Below are 18,247 nucleotides of genomic sequence, written 5' to 3'. Positions count from 1 at the left end.
TACTGATGCCATATAACAACCAGGTGTAATAAGGCGTAATGCCGTTTCAAATGTGTCCATCTTGAAATGATGATACTGGACTTGTTCATTTAATTTCTTAAGATTTAGAATCATTCTAAATGAACCATCTTTCTTGGGTACAACAAAAAATGGTGAAACAAAATCATCACTAGAATGCTGTGATTCAGAAATCACACCCTTTGAAAGCAATTTCCTTATTTCTATCTCAATGTTTGCTTCTTCAATCACACTGAAAGAAGATAAATTTGGCCACATAATTTGCACAGGTGGTTTATCATCGATAAACTCTATATGGGCGTGAAGAGCAATATCAATAATACGCTCATCAGAAGTAATATTACGCCACTTGCTTTCAAAATGTTTCAGTCTACCTGCTTGAAACGTGACATGATCAGAAATTAATTTCGTACTCACAGATAAAGCAGAAGATGCACTTCCGTTACCAGTCTCTATTTCATCTGTGACTTGACTTGCGGTTTCAAACCCTTGGTAGTTTTTTGAAGCCTCATTCAATTGTCTCAAGTTGCCACGACCTCTACCTCTGAAACGGAAACACGTCCCCTCATTCTACCACGGTTATATCCACCTCGCTGTTGCCATGTGCTGATTTATTACCAGCCCTATTCACTTCCTGTATGTCCTTTACTCTTTTGGTGATATCATCACCAAACAAATGCTCAGTGAAAGGTACTGTAGCAGAGCATAAATGTAGATAGTCGTGCTTGAGGTCTGCTTTCATGCAATCCCGTCTCCTAAGATTTAAAAGACGGTTCGTATACCGAGAAGAGCTAGAGAGTCTGTACCTAAGTCCATCAGCTTTCCTAAATCGATCTTGTCTGACGGACTATCTTTCAACTTGGCTAACTCACAAACAAGTTGAGTAATGCAAATGGCACCCTGACAAGTGATGCTTGAACAGACTGGAATTTGGTGTCCAAACTTCTAGTTTCAGGACGTATGATGTCCCATATCAGTTGGTTTACTCTTACACTGGTGAGGCCATCACAATTTTCAGGTCGATTGAATTTCTTTATCAGGTCATTATATTTATCATCAGAGATTCCATCTCTGAAAAGAGCATTAATGATCTTGGCAAAATCGTCATCAATAGGATGCTCACACTGCTCTTTCACAAGAAACTTGCTAGCTATGTCTTTGAACAAACTAGGCTTGTTGACGTCACTCTGCGAGGCGTCGGCAGCTGAAACAGATTCCTCGGACGCGTCCGAAGTAGAGCGTTTCACTTTTACAGGTGGCTCAATAAGCTCAATTCCAGTGTCATCCGCAAATTCATTGTCACCACCTTCATAATAACAATCATTCTCAAGTTTGTCCATACGAGCAGTGAGCTTACCCTGATTGTCCTTTATCTCCGTCAGTAAATTCAAAATGGCCGCCGTATCTCCACCAGTTCTGACGTCAGTTCCCATAGAGTCTCTAGTATGACTACTGCTTGTCGAGGCTATGGCATCACCACTGCCCAGAGTAATAGTATCACGCTTACGTTTAGGACATTGCCCTTATCTGGACTGGTTGCACAGGCTGCAACATTGCCTGAATCCTTAGAAGCCGAGTCCGTCATTGTCTTAGGTTTAGACGGCATTGTGAAAACACTAACTATTCACTAGTCGTAAGCAACAACGTTGCTAATAAAATAGAAATGTTCGAGTAATGGAACTGTAAACTATTACAACTCCTGGAACAAAACGTAGAATGCAACACACCACGTGTATCGCCAGCAAGCTACGCAAAGAGCTACGGAACGCTGCGTGTTTCGTAGCAAGGTCAGCAGCACAACTGAAGTTACGCATGCGCAGTGCATTCTCATGTGATTCCTAGAGTGTTGATGACGTAATAGAATAGCTAGTTGCCTGTCCTTCCGTTTTTAAGGTCTATGGTTCAATAGCAGCAGACATATGTCAAGCTGTACTGATGAGTGTAACTGGAGAAAGCTTACCTCCCCTGTAACAATATACTTCCCATCGGGAGAGAATGCCAATGCTGTGATGGTTTTTCTAAACAGGAGAAGAAAAAAGACAACATTTCATTTGTCTGTTTTTTTGTGTTATATTCTGTACCGACTAACAGCCTGTATTGATGTACATGGACATGGTTGGTTGGTTGGTTGCAGAATACTTATTGCCTTTTAAACTGGGTATCCTGACCACAATGAATGCAAAGCAAGGCTTGCAGGAGTACAGCAAAACACTTGGCAGTAGATGGTTACAACACGATTTTAATACCTGGGTTGCTTCTCTATAAAACAAAAGTGTAAGGGGTATGGGCGGTGCACTGACAGGTAATTTCAGGTAAATGTCCCTTGGTATAGTACCATGGCTTGTCTTGGAACATCAAAGCACACTGTAAAATGTCAGACAGTTCTGTTATATGAACTCGTATTTCCATAAGAAGTCACAATATCTCGTAAAATGTGTAAAGCTGTACTCAAGGGTCTAGAACACGGTACATTTCACAGAACCAATAAAACAGTACATAATGACAGATAATGCACTCCAAGTGGCACTGCATATTCCCTATTCATTACAAACATTTGACATCTTAAATTTCTCCTCCACTTTAATCTGGAATGACCAGACAAACACATCCATGAATAACAGAAGATTTTTTATTTCAAAGAGACACAAAGATTCTATCATCATATGAGATACTTCGAAAACATACCACTATACAGTAGGGTACAGAACAACTTACACAGGTTACGTAAGAGATACACCGTACAACTATTTAAAGTATGGTACACTCAAAAGGCATTAGTATATTTGCACTCACGGACTACAGAATTTTTTAATTAACCCTGTGGTCTTGTTTTGTGTCTTACCTGAAGTGGCTGAAGATGTGGGTCTGTTTATTCTTGCGTGGGTTGAACAGAACAACCACACACCTGAAAGAGGAGAGACAAAAGCATAAATTACATGTTGGTTGAAACTCTCCATCATATCAAGTTATAATGCACTGGATTTTTGTGGACGTGTGTTTACTGCAGTGAAGCCTTGCTAAGGGCAGTCATTCAGTTGTCTTTGGTTTTCATGGCATCAGATTTCATTGCACTTTCACATTACATATGAGATGAATGACAGCACAGCCCACAGAAACAACTGTGGCTGTACAAGTACACTGTATGTACCAGATTGCTAGATTTATGTACATGCACTGTAGAATTTATGTGCAACACCTTGGTCATCAACATTTTTATATTCTCTAACATTCCAGGACATCCTCTCCCAACACTTTTTTATTTATATAAATTGAGATGCATATGTACATCTCCAAGTTATATTGGAATAAATACAAAAAATTCGCACAGTTTTTTGTTATTTAATACATATCTCTGTGATATTAGAATAACTACATGTACATACATTATTATGATAGATTATTGTCTTCAATTTGATAGTCTGTGCATTGTGATTGTTACCATGTATTTATGCATTGAATATCCTTGAAAACTAAACACATCTGCTACATATAGGATTAATAACCATACACAACTGCTCAAGTTTAAGATGCAATGAATAAAAATCCAGGTAATTTATGGAACAACATGCAACATATATAGTTACATGCCATGTAAAAACAAATTTACAACATTCTAATATTAAAGACACCATCAGTTAAGGGAAATATAGTAAAAGACCAAGTGTTGATAAAATGGAATATTACTTATGATGAGACATGAGAAATTTGACATCAACCATCTAAATGTTACTTTGGTTTCAGCTAATATTACACTGTACCAGACATACAGTGCCTTGGGTGCAATATCAAAAATTTCCATTGGGCGCATGGAAAAATTTGATATACACAGCCTGTCAATTTCAGTACCTGCTCACCCACTCAGGGCACAGCAACCCCATGTCAATCATAGTGGTGTTGTGTCTTTGTGATGTAATCATATGTACATGTATATGTATACAAGTTGTAAAACGCATTTGGCTGTGTGGTTTTTCTCATATAATGTAACAGCCATGCTGATTACAGTCCAAAAGGTCATGTGCAGGCAGCCATGTAGAGATAAACAGTGTATATAAACCTCGATTAACCCACCACCAGTCACAACAAACAAACAGTAAAACTGAGAAATCAATATTACTATTGTATGTCTCTTCTCACTGGGCCATTGTTCGTCCCAGACAGGAAGCTGTTTTGACTGCAGTATATCAAACAACAACACTTACAGTCCTGCCAGTGTACAAGTCTATTATTGATAAACCTGTGCATAGCTATTGAGTCAGGCACAGCTTATAATGTTACTGTGTACATGTACATCAATACCTGTGTTAAATAGCAACAAAACTGTTTCTAAATATTACATAATTATTCACTCAACAAATGGTGTTCAAAATAGTCCCACATGGATTTCAAATAAATTTTGACATCAATTAACCGCTTTACTTCCAAAAAAGGTCTAAAATGTGATGATCCTAAAGGATATTATCATTCATCTTGCTATTATTCTATGATTATATTTACTGTGTTTGTGACATGCCCTCCTCACATGCTTGTATTTCTGGAATGCACGATAGCATCAATAAATTGTAGCTGTAGAGGAACTGCATTGAGACAAGGTTGTGCCATTCAGAGACTTAATTATTACTATGAATCGAATTCTAACTTCAGAAATGTAACCTTGACTAAGAAATAATCAATTCTGTGTTCTCCTGGCATACACATATAGATTATAGCTCAGCAGGTCACTTCTTGAAGCGTATCCAACATTTACACAGTTCTGTGTATTTTCACATAAAAAAAATCAATACCCAAGATGACTAATATAATACCAGTAATGATGATCTGCTGTCTATAACTGTTTTGTTGATGACTATTCAGTTTGATCCAGTTAGGCTATTTACTGTCTACATACTGTTCACTGTACATGTGTTTTGTATTCTGGTCACATACAAAGACAGGAAACTACTTTGCAGAGTAATGCATTCATCATACAAAAGAAACAATAGTTTTCTGTGGAAATGGAAAAAGATGACAGGTGAATGTCCTAACACAACCCTCCATGAAAATTGAACACTATAAGGTGTGTGACAACGGCTTATTTGTGAGGGTACCTTTGTTTTGTTTCTATTGAGCTGACAACATACTGTATCTACGACTGTGAATCATTTCGGACTTCCTGAAATCTTGTCAGGTTGGGATGAGGACATGGGAGTGGTCAATAATCAGAAAAACTGACATTTTCTCATCTTGATGGTATAAAAAAATCAGCCAAAACTCAGAGAGGAAGACAGTCTGAGGCCAAAGACAAGATGCAGGAAGAGAATACCATTAATATCCTGTTTGATTATTTCCTGGTATTGTGCAGTTGGTTCCCATTTCCTGCCCTCATCTTCCACATATAAGATATGCTGTACAATGTGGAATTTTTGCTTTAAAAACATTGTGTTTTGACAACAAATGACAGGAAAATGGATTTCTTGGTACATCATCACATACACTTGTAGCCATGGAAAAGAGGGAAGCTCTGTTACAAGCTAATACAGACAAATGCTGCTGATCAAACCAGATTTTAAAGTCAATGACTACACCAACTCCTGCACAGAACATGAGGCAGGAGAATGCTTATTGTGACCGCTAACGGTTCAAGACAATACAGAATTGAGTTGACGAGCCAAAGTGCATTTTTATATGTCATACTGGACATATCAAATATCAAGATATTTACATGTAAGAACACTCAATAAAGATTTTCAATCTCAGCAAATGTCAATCATGGCCCTCCAAATATGTGGAAACTATTTGTGCTTACAATATCGCAGTGATATTAAATTTGCCATTCTTATATTTACTATTTTGAGTGCTGGCCCTTCCAACTATGATACATGGCTGTAAAATCTTCTTGTGACGTGCTTGTTCAATTACAGCCCCCTCAGATATTTTTTTTTGGATGGAAAGTTTATTTTAGATCACACGAGTTGAGTTTCGGATTTGAAATCAATACACCGGTTGTACATTTGATATAAGCAGCTTCAGTTTTGGAATTTGATTGATGTCAAACACTGGGAACAACGGAGATGACAAGCACACAATCAACATTAATATCACATCATCTGAAACACTGCAGGAACAAGTGGGAACATTTTTATAAATTCTTCTGGGTAGTGCTGACTCTTCTTACTTACAATACAATCCTTTTACTTAAAGCATTGGCCCTCACAGACGTGGTCTCCTGTGACTCTACAATTTCATACAGATTTGATTAACAGTATAAACAAACTTCCTTGGCTTTCAATTGTCCCTTTACATTGCTGCCAAAAATAAGCCTGAAATGATTACAAACAGCATGGTTTTTTGGAGTTCTAAGAGTTGTACATGTACATGTACGAACTGATTCCACACAGGGTGGAATGCTACATGTACGTACAAAAATAGAAAGTATTAGAGAGCTACATGTACCATAATTGTGATAATTTATATCAAAGACATGACTACACTTTTGAGAGTGATTGGCATTGCATTGGATAGTTTCTGACAAGTGAAACAAGATGTCCCTCTTTGAATTACAATCCTCCAAGTAACTGTATGATTGATGCTACTGGGCAGTCAGATGACACCATCAATGCAATTCCTTAAATTTCCTTTATTGTGACATGGCAATTATCATTGAAAGTACTTACAATCTGTGATGTTATTTTTATCTGTAAATATCAATGATTCATGGTCATTTGACAGTTTCACTTTTCAAGTTATATACAAAACAGAATTTCAACCTTTTGGTCGATGTACCGGTAATGAGTGTTATTTCCAAACTCTTCAACAAACCAATTCAGTGAATTTGACATTGATGATTGTACACGTAAGTGATTTGCTGGGAGGTTCCTATCATGACCTCCCTTATTCAAGCAGTTACATGTATGTCTGAGTCAGTATTTTTCAATTCAGTTGGTTGATCTTAATTCTTCACACCATATTGCACAATAAGCAGTCAACAGCTCAGAGTCAAATCTTAATTCAAGGCCTACTTACAAACTTACCTGTACTTCAGTATACTTAGAGGACACAATCTTTCTTACTGACCACATATGTCATCAAGCTCAACATTATTGATAGAATTTACACTTGGCGCACGAGTTATTGGAACACCAAATTAGGTAATTACCCAGCAACTTGGCTGAGTACTTTGCTATTTGACCTGGCATTTACCTAAACAAGAGTCTGTTTTATGGTCTGAAGACTGATAAGAAATCCACCAAACTCAGCAGGCAGCTCCTCCACTGAGTAAATTGATATGCCTACACTGGAAAAAACATTTTCGACTGGCAGCTACATGTAGTTGATGGGAGAGTTTTGAACGGGGGAGTAAAATGTTGTAAAGTGTAAAACATGATTTGCTGCTGTCATTTTGTGTCCTGTCTTTGTATATGCATATTATTACCAGTTTTTGAATGACAATTACATACATCGAAGAAACATTGACTGTCAGAGCAACCATCCAATCATACAAAATGGACTGTTCCATCAACGTTGGTGGTGGGCTCATGGAAGGTGGTAAATTTGATGAGTTTTGTACACTCTAGATTAATACAAGGGATACAGTGATGTTTCAATTCCAAATAACCTACAGAGGCAAAACCTGTCAGGTTCAGGCCCAGGACACAAAATGAGTACAATAGATTGTGTTTTAGATCATGTAGGCATATTAGTTTACTCAGTGGAGGAGCTGCCTGCTGAGTTTGGTGGATTTCTTATCAGTCTTCAGACAATAAAACAGACTCTTGTTTAGGTAAATGCCAGGTCAAATCGCAAAGTGCTCAGCTAAGTTGCTGGGTAATTACCTAATTTGGTGTTCCGATAACTCATGCCCTCGCTGTAAATCATATGCCTGTCTACGCTTTTAGAAGTGACTGGCACTGCAATACACAGTTTCTAACAAATGAAACAAACAAATCAGACATCCCTTTCGCACTAGAGGATGAAAAATTATGGCGATTATGCTCTAAATCTATTGAAGCTTCTCTCATTTCTCTTTCTGTAAATGTGATTAATCAAAATCAAGTATTTTATTCACCATTATGTAACAACATACATACATCTTACCTACAGGTCTGGCATGGTCAATAATCAAATATCACCATTGGATGACTCAGTCAGTCTCAGAGTGATGTTGATGGCAAGAGTGGGCTTGTTTTCAAGGGAGTTTGTATTTTCATGTGTGTACAGTAATTCTTTCAGAGAAATGACGAAATTTCCACCTTATTATTTATTGCTCAAACACTATCATTATTGTGTACCTCCCCAGCTCAATATTCTGTTTTCGCCCCTCTTCAATAGCTAATGGTAAAATTCCACAAGGAAAATGAGCAAAAGCTCGAATACATTGAATATTACAGTCAAGTGAAAAGTATTTTTCTGGATCTAGTAAAGTTTTGAAATGTCACATGTTCATAAAAAAGTTTGCTGTTTTTGTGTGTTCTGTAAATCTTCGAGGGGAATGATCTGATTGCTACCACATTATTTATTACTTTCAACACTATCATTAAGGTGTACCTTTACTAGGTCTGTCTGCATGTCACAACCCAAGTGAATACATCAACCTTCTTTTTTGCTTCATATCATCAGCATCTTGCAGGATTGTGATGTGGTGAAATCATATACTGTAGGTAGGCCAAAACCTTTGTTCTATAACAGTTAGCCAGTGGACATTTACCTGCCGGATACATGTACTTACCCTAACCCTAGCCCAAACCCCAGCTCTAACCCTATCTCAAGCTCTAGCCTTAGCCCTAACCTTAGCCCTAACCTTAGCCCTACCCTGGCCCAAGCCAGTGGCTGGGAAATGTTTGATGGCTAATGTTTAGGGGTAATGTCACGATACCAAACCTACAAATAAAACATTCAGCTAAATCATCCAATTTGCCGATATGCCTAGCCAGTAAAAGTTTTTGGGAATCCTATCTTGTGTTTGCTCAATTTCTAAATGTCTTGCAAATTGAATGTCATGATTGATTGCAATATTTCTCAACACCATGGTTCAGCAACTACAATTATTTGTTGATAAACTTGAAATTCTGCAGCATTCTAAGTTTGTTTCACAAGAGTTCTCATAAGTACATGTATACTGTAGTGGTCTCACAATAGCAGAGCAGAAATTCTAAACAAAATATACTTCTCCAGTTCTATTAATATACTGTAATCTGAGGTTCCCCAGTCTTTATCAAATACATCTCTGAGATGATAGAAAATTTAATAGCACGGTATGAGATGTTAGAAAATTTAATAGCCTGGTACTTCAAACAAGAGTTCCCACAGTGTGCATTTCCACCTTTTACCCACCAACCTATGACAATATATCATCCAAGTGCACTGACCATACAAACAATACCATTTAACCCAAAGACTCATCTCTGACGCATAGCACCATATTTCATCCAAATCAGTATTTTTTCCTGATTTCATCCCAGAGCACCTGTTTTTCAAAAGCCTAAGGTTATATGCCTAAAAGCTGTGTCCTGTGTCACAGCAAAAGAATACAGGGGCCATTGTGTTTCTTATTGCACCAGCTACAATGTTGTTGCGAATGATTTAGATCATGGTACATAGTTAAAAGGCTGCCGACATGTACGCACGGACAAGAGGAATTTTTACACAAATAAATTAGTGTGCAATTCAAGTTGCTGTCAGTACTTGTAAACTACATATGATGTCAAACTTTGTGCACTTTTGTAATGAGTTTATCATGAAATAAAGGTTGAGCACATGTACATGTATGCAATCAGCCAGAAGTCTGAGGTAGAGTCTGATCACTATAATACCAGTCAGTACATGTTTAAAAGGATTTTACGCTGGAGAAACTATTCTGTTACACACAGAATAAAACAAGATGAAATCTATACTCAGCTTAGCACACTTCCCTGACTTTTTAACAACTCATAAAAGTCTCCATCCCCGAGATGTTGTTTTCAAAGACAGAGGAGTTGCACAGGTGGAGTGTTTACCCACTCGGTAAACAAGTTAATGGACCGCCGTTATCGGATACATGTACCTCAACAATTGAGAGTGCTGCATTCAAGAATTGTCCTGAAGTTTTTAAGGAAAGTCAGTCTACAGTGTAAAGAGCACACCTACATGTACACGTGAATGAAATTTTATGAGAAATCACACTCAGGTAGAAATCCATTATGGTAACAACTCATTATTAGTGATTATCAAGTTGAAGCTATTTGGGCCAGGGTTAGTGACAGAGTTCAAGGTACTATCAACTGAGGTAACTTAGTGAAATTAAATGTTCAAACACTGACTTTTCATACCATTTTCCATCGGGGAATTGATGAGAATTATGATCCACTTGGTTACATACAGTGTCCCACAGAAAAGTTTATTGGGCAGACATTTCAAAGATGTCTTTCATCGGGAACTTTAGTACCAGCCATATACCTTAGAGTAAACAACCCTATCATACCTTGGTGCATCTTAATACTTATGTGATAGTTTTCATCAACCTTGGAAACCAGACATGGCATGTACATGCCACCATATTATGGTTACTTAACTGTCAAATATCCTCCCATTTGCTATCAGCTTACTGGAGCCCTGACCATTAATGTGATCATGCTCTTGTTAAAAAAGCCCATGAAGATTAGATAAAGTACGTTGTAAAACAAGTTAAGGTGTTGGAAGTGTTTCTTAAACTTTCTCATGTGTTTTGGAATCAAAGTTGGTACAACAAAGCAAAAAATACTTGAATTGTGACAAAAATTAATTCATATATAGAAATCTTTAACAGTTAATAAAGAAAATAAGCTTTCAAATCTCAGGCACCCATTTGACCACATGACAAAAACTTTTCCAATGGGAAATAAGGAGACGATCATTGTTAATTTTTTTGAACTCAGATGGGCGTAATAAATCCATGATTCTGTTGGTAGAGCTGTTCATTTGCATCATAACACTGTCCACTGATATACATCCATGCGGGTGATGCACAATTCCATCACATCCATTGCATCAGAACATTCACAACTGTGCAGAAATCAGGATGCGGGCTTTCGAAAAGACTTTACAGATTTGACAAATGATAAATGGCAAGAAGAGAGTTGCTCTCTTTCTCATAGTGGCTGATTATACATGATCACGCATGTGAAACAGGAATTCTGGTGTAAAACAAACACATTATTTTCCCCAAACTAATCATACGTCACAGACATCCACCGAATTGCCATACAGGGCATGCAAGCCAGGGGCATTGTACCAGGAGGAGATGGATTGAATGCAAAATCATATAGGATGTGAACTGTAGGAAACAGTACGTGTGGTATCCAGCTCAACCAGAGAAGAGAATAACCACTGTATGAATAAAGTGGTTACACCTATTTGCGGAAGTTGAAAAGAATAAGTCAGATTTCTGAAAGGCATGTTCTTTCCTCAAAAGTGTTTTTTTCCCTGCAGGTTTAGTAACACCTTTGACCACAGGTCTGAACAAGAGCAGTGGTAAAGGCATTCACCTTTTTACCACAAAATTTGGGTAAAACCATGTCGTTTTATGTGCACAAATTGGCCTTTTTATGGGCAAGTAGAAATGAAAGGGTTAAAGGAGAAATTAATACTGTAACATTTCTCTCATGATTTAAATCCTATGTGTTTATCACATCAAATGATGTCAAGCTGGTGCTTCCATGAACACAACTGTGTCACATGATTGACAGATCTCTAACCATTATAACATAAAACATTACTTTGCTGTGTACATTAACCCTTTCTGAATGTTTACAAAACTCAGTACTGCATGTACTCTCACATTGCATGACCACAGGGCACTAATATCTTAGAATGTTATGATTTCAAAGTGGTCGCCTGCTGATTGTTTTTCTTTCCTTTCCACAAAAAGTAAAACTGCCAATTTTAGATTTTTCTTGTAATTGTATTACAAGAATATTTCCTGACCAACAGAGAGAAAACTATGAAAAATTCTGTTAAATTAGTCTGTAAAATTTGAAGTGACAAGAATTCAACACAGACCATATTAATTTGGGAAGTAGACAAATGTGTCATCATGTACTATTTGTGGAGAAAAGAATTACACAATTGTATTCACAAATCCCAACCTAAGCTTTGCTCAATAGTCTCCTATAAAGTCACACACTGCAGTAAGTTCATGATGTTGCATAATGATTGTCCTACTACAGCGAATCCGTCTATAGAATTCATTTCTCACAGTTGATTCAACACAATGGATGGACAGTTGTACAATCAGACCATAGGAGCAACCCCATTGTACAACAGATTATCTATTTGGGTTTGCAACTGACAGGTACACCATTGGTGTTCATTTCTTGTCACCGTCAGAAAGAGGGGAGAAACTTTTACAATAAAACTGCTTGATTTCTTTTCTTTAACACAGTTTGCGCAACCAATACCCCTGCTTGACAGCTGTAACATCAGACTACATGTACTATCTTGGCACCCTTCCATTGTACTGCTGATTACCACTTTTGGTCCATGACTGTGCTGTTTTGCATTTACAATACACCTGTGTGTTTACATCCAGTCTCCATTAATTAGGGGACCTTGGGAGAACACATGAAGTACTGATACACTCTGAGATCATTACACTATAACTGCACATGCTCATGAACAAGGATACATACAATAGTTAGAAATCCGTTCTTTTCAAATCCATTGGTCATTTTTTTTGACAAACCACTGGACTGGAAGAAATTTGCCTGAACTTCTGTCATTTACATCATTGGATGAACAAGACATGCAAGATGTCTCAATACAGGTCAGAATATTGGCATGGTGTTGTCAACATCCAAAAATGTCATGGCAGGTTGTCTGACTTGCTGGTGTGGAATTCAGATGGCATTTTTCTGAATTGACAAAGCAGGCCTGAATGATTAGTGAGCTCAATTTAGACATCTTTACATGTAATTGCAGTGTCTCCAAAGTGCAAGATTAGAACATGCAACACCTTCACAAGAGCCTGAAGCACATTTCCTCTGGTGTACAGTATCTGTACATGTTTACAACAATTGACAAGTCAAAACTACTACAGTGATGGGAAATAAATACAATACCCCATGCTGACCATTTGTCAATATTAAAATATGGGATTAAATATCAAAACTTATCAGTACCAGCATATGTAGTATTTTGTCTGCTCATGAAAATATTATTATACAATGTCAAAATTATACATCCAAAACAACTTATTCTTAGCTGAGAACGGTGAATTTGCAATCCAATTGGGCTAGCAGACTACATGTATGTACACAGTGCCTAATACTGACTTGTACAGAACACCATGGCAGGACCACTAGCTGGCAGATTTACAGATAAAAGGTTCCTGGGAACCACCAAAAACCTGAATAGATTGGTTATGAATACTAATCAGATCTCATTAACTTTCATGATATGTTCCTATACCAGTAACAGCAGAGCAGAAATTACCAAAGTGGAGCTGTTCAATGACAAAAATAAAATATATTCAAGCATACTGAAATCACTTGAATTTTAATCGCTGTTGCTTTGATTAAAATAAAACAGGTCAATAAAATGCAGTCACACATAATTATTTGTCACAAAAATACAAATGGCACATTACAGATACAAATGGGATTCTACAGCGGTAACTAGACACTTCATTTTCCCATGCGAAGGGTTTTAACCCTTTCACCCCCAGTTCCCTGTATACAGGTCCAACTTTACCATAGAAAACAATGGATTTGGGACAAACCATGGTGGTGAAAGGGTTAATGCAGTCGTAACGTATATGCAATCTCAGTTATGGCTTCTGTAGTCAGATTTAGTAACCTCTGACCTTTGACTGCATCAATATTTAGCTTTTATCATCACAATTTTCACCCATCTGGTAAATTCAGTAAGGTGTTCTGTATCCACAAACTTTTCTGAGAGAATTTGTACAACATGGTGTATACGTATTTGACTTCATAGTTCTAATGTGAATGCCTTGTTACGTTCATGCTGTTCTTAGTGTTGACATTTGAGAACAAAGCAGTTCACAAACATTTTTTTTTCAATCATTATTATTGTGATAAACAGAGGTAATGGTGACATATATGACCTTGTGTTAACCTATCCAGTGATCAACCATTATTGAAATTTCATGGACAATAAATAATGGCTAGTTTTGGAATTTTGCAGAGACACATATCTCTAATCTCATCATAAAATGGTATACAACACTACAAAATATTACTACAGGGCAGTAATACGACACTTGTAATATCCGTCAGCGTAGACAGTTATTGCTGCATATTATAATACTTTGAACCCCACTTCTAGCCCAATGATGACCTTTGACCCAACAAGTATTGTCAATGTGGCATGACAAATGGATTTTCACTAACAGCTACAAAAAATCTCTGATTAGTCACTGCACCAAATAACAGACCTGGGGGCTACTGGATGGATACAGAGGTCTGAAAACAGTTTCTGCCTGCATTCATCTCACATCTAAAATTTTACATTTGCCTGGAGAGTCAATGAGTAAAGAGAAAATGTAGTTCACAGTCTGGAGCAACTCTTTGGAAAGCACAGCAGTATCATAGGCAGCAGGAGGGCTTTGTTGGGCAGATCGTCCATGTAGCCGACACGAACACGAAGTGTCTGTTACCGGCTACCAAAAACTATGAAAAATAGTAAAGAATGAGCTAAAAAATCACTATCAGTTTTACGTTGCAGGTAGAATAAGTCTGTGCCTCTGTAAAAATACTATAAAAATAGTAGAAAGTGAAGAACCAGCTGAAAGTTAGTTGAGGAGACCTTAACCGCATATCATTTGCATCTCATTGTCGGCTACATGGACTGTGTGCCTTCGTCGTGTAGGCTTGCAGGGCCATTGAAAAGCATTTGCAAATACTTCTGTACAGCTGGCTAACTTTGTGGTGCTGTACCAGCAAATGCCCCCAAGTAACAAATCACACTCATTTGTTTTCCTCAAGCTCATTTGAATACAGGGCTTTCACATCCACAACGTTTAACTTCCCTCTTTAGAAAGCTTTTCACTGCATGAAGATGGCCGAGGAGGGCATTCAGAGTGGGACAAACAGTTAGAAAATTGTTTGGATAGCGTTTGTTGTAAAGTCATCAACATACAACAATCAGAAGTATATAAAGCAGCTGGCCTTTGTGAAAGTCTTATTTTTACATTCAAATAATAAGTAATCCAACGAACAGCGCACACCCCCCTGATACAGTTGTTATGCAACATAAACTAGGTTACCACAAGTCTCAGCGGACTATGTTGCACTGAAAACCAATATTGTACGAGATCCAACCCCAATAATCACTTTCAAATGCGGACAATAGCACCTTCTATCGGACTGAATGAAGCATTATTCCCTAATAGAAGAGGCTGCAGAACAGGTATTTAATAAAACTCAGACACTTTTATCCATGGCACATTTTCACAGACAATTGTAGAACACAGGAACTTGGTCTAGATTACATATCTTCAACAACTCAGCTCTAATACAGAAGGGTTGATTGACAAACATACTTGAAATTTGCAGCACCATGGTACCATGGTATAAAACAAAGACTTTGTGCAAACCGACATTAAAATCGCAGCCATGTACGTGACAAGATATTGTGACTAAGACTGCCATACAAATGCACTGTGTTTGACATCTGCAATCAAGGACTATTTCAAATTTATATTAAATATTGGATGTTATAAATCAGCTCTTTCAAACTGTGTCAATTGACCTTGTTCACTTTAATTAATTGTCATCAATCTAAAATGTCACAATGACCTTCCCTCTTGAACTTTACCACAGTTACACATTCCTGAATGGATTATTACTGGACAGAGCAGGTGAGAAAACATTTGCCATCTTCATCCTTGGCAAGTTAACTATAACAACAAACAATATAATTCACTCTGCATTACATCTCAAGGATACCAGCTGTGACTATTGTTTCTTCAGGTCATGACTAGAGCTGTAAGCATTTCTTATTTAAAAGGTATAGCCATGTGCATTTTCCTAAACTCCTGATTGACGTCAATTTGTTCCTAGCATCATCTAAATTTATCTGCTCCATTGTAGGATGAGATTAGTTAACCTTGGCAAACGCAATCAATGTTAAGAGCACATCATGTTTCAAGAGTCTGCCATGTGGGGGAGTTGAAATACCGATCACCTTATTAATTATGTCCATGCCCTGCTGTAGCAAACATACTTCCTGATCAGATAATAGCAAGTTAACCTGTCATACATCATTTTGTGAAAAAAGAGAAATGACAGAATGCATGATAAGAAAGCTGTTTAAAGAAATATATGTGCCTCTTCTGTTTTCCCTGGGAAGATTAAATCTGTAGTATTCACGACCTGCACACATCTAGGTGAATGACATGCCGTCAATGCAACTCAACTAAGCAATCAAGTGGTCAGCTGGGCGTTGGAAACACTCCAACTTTTTATGTTTAATGTGTTCTGAAGCCGGCCACAATCCATACTGAACAATGTGTGGTTGTAATAAACTCATATACTACTACGCTGAACAATACAAGGTCTCACCATTGAGACCTTTATAACTGTAGACAACTAAACACTTTCTAGCTTTGCCAGTGTAGTGAATTAAAAGTAATATATATATATATATATATATATATATATGAATAATTGAGATAATAAAAACTAATTAACTATGCAACGTCAGTCAAAATCAGGGCACTGTTTACTAAACAGTTTAGGATGAACTTGCTCTCCCACTGGACAACTGTGACACTTTGTTTGCTTGTAAATTCATGAAATACTACAGTTGACCTGACAAATGAAACAAGTTATCTGTTAAGCTTCACAGATTATAAAAATAAATGAAATTAATATTTTAGACAAACATGTAATCAGGCTGACAGTAAATGATACATGGTCTTCATGACCTTGATTTCCACTCACAAGGAAACCAGCTGACAAGAATGCTGTATGATTCCACGACTTCATTGACATTCTGAAGGCACTCAGTTTTAGCAGCTAATCAAGATGGAAGTTAATGTTCGTGAATATCTGCACGCTTTGATGAGCCAGCAGAGGCACAGACTATGAAAACTGAGAGCTGACCATCAGAGGAATGGTAATTTGAGACAGATCATCATATTGAGTAGGAAATATCTGTCATATTTCTACAGATTGCAACACAGTCACTCTGACATGGGGATTAACTCGTCCTCAAAGAGGTTTGAAAGAGTCGCTCTGTAGTGGTTACAGCTTCAAAAATTTAAAGTACTTGATTTAAAAGGCTGCCACTTGCAGTTTTTGATAACCTCTCATTACAGTGCGGACACTTCAGATAAATCTGTAAGTGAGAAGTGTGAAAGCTATTACATGTACAAACTGCTATAACTGTGTGCTAATTTACCAGTTATATTCAGTGGGGTGCTTTGACTGGGGTGGGTTGCCTTGTATGGGAAATCTTCACTTGGTGTCGTCTGGTAGGATGCTAGTTCTACATAATTTAGTTATAAATTGTGTACTTACCCTGCTGGATATGCGATGAGACCTGTATTCCGGTCACAGTCAAATGCACAGTTATCGCTGAGTGTTAACCCCAATACTCGTTCTAGGGTAACCTATATTGGAAGTGACCAAACAACAAACAGTACATACAGTTGTCAAATAAGATCTGGTACTGTATGGCAATGTATTTGATTGAAAGTTCTGGGATATTTTTTATTCTATTACTGGCATACAACAAGTGGTAACAACTTTGTTTGTTTATTGCTGTGTATGTGCATGCTGTTTCAGATACATGTATTATGGGATAGCAGAGTTTCAACCAAACTCTCAGTGCTACATCCATTATATGTGACAGCCGAAGTGTGAAGATTGCATTATGAATGACAATGGGGTCATTTTCTCCTTGCTTGTTGTTGGCACTATATGGCACACAACTATATAAAGTTTGCAGTAAAAAACCAGGTAACCTAATGCCATGTACGTTTCATTGCAGATGGTAATCACTGTTGAAATACAAACCAATACACAAAAGAAAGTGGATCTTTCTTTTTTCTGTAGTTCAGGATAAGCATGGGTAATGATTATAAATTAGCCTGTTACAACTGTGCAATGACAGCAACGATTGGTATCTTGAGCACACATGTCAAAATCACAAAACTTTGATTTTAGTTGCTTTGGAATGTTGCTTGTAAAGATGACTTTCAACGATGTTCAGGCCATGAAAGAAGTAGTCTAATTATACAGATAAAACAAAAATAAAATCAAAAGAACAGGATTAT

At 37.3% G+C, this 18,247-nt stretch overlaps 2 protein-coding genes across 5 annotated transcripts in view; one reads left to right on the top strand and one right to left on the bottom strand.

Moving 5' to 3' along the window:
* LOC139150238 (protein shisa-5-like) overlaps nt 1–18,247 on the top strand; it is a 192,253-nt gene that overhangs the window by 74,308 nt on the left and 99,698 nt on the right. The gene's annotated exons all lie outside the window — the stretch shown is intronic.
* Nucleotides 1–18,247, bottom strand: part of LOC139150236 (mitogen-activated protein kinase-binding protein 1-like) — a 55,573-nt gene that overhangs the window by 35,228 nt on the left and 2,098 nt on the right. For all 4 annotated transcript variants that reach the window (XM_070722474.1, XM_070722473.1, XM_070722475.1 and 1 more), the window contains exons 2-4: nt 17,490–17,581; nt 2,861–2,923; nt 1,979–2,036 (exon numbers count right to left, since the gene is read on the bottom strand). In XM_070722474.1, the coding sequence (XP_070578575.1) occupies nt 1,979–2,036; nt 2,861–2,923; nt 17,490–17,581 (213 nt within the window). The remainder of the gene's footprint in view (nt 1–1,978; nt 2,037–2,860; nt 2,924–17,489; nt 17,582–18,247) is intronic.

Source organism: Ptychodera flava, chromosome 14 (assembly GCF_041260155.1).
Source record: "Ptychodera flava strain L36383 chromosome 14, AS_Pfla_20210202, whole genome shotgun sequence".
Classification (NCBI taxonomy): Eukaryota; Metazoa; Hemichordata; class Enteropneusta; family Ptychoderidae; genus Ptychodera; species Ptychodera flava.
The sequence above is the reverse complement of the archived record's forward strand: the minus strand, read 5'-3'. Positions and strand labels throughout refer to the sequence as shown.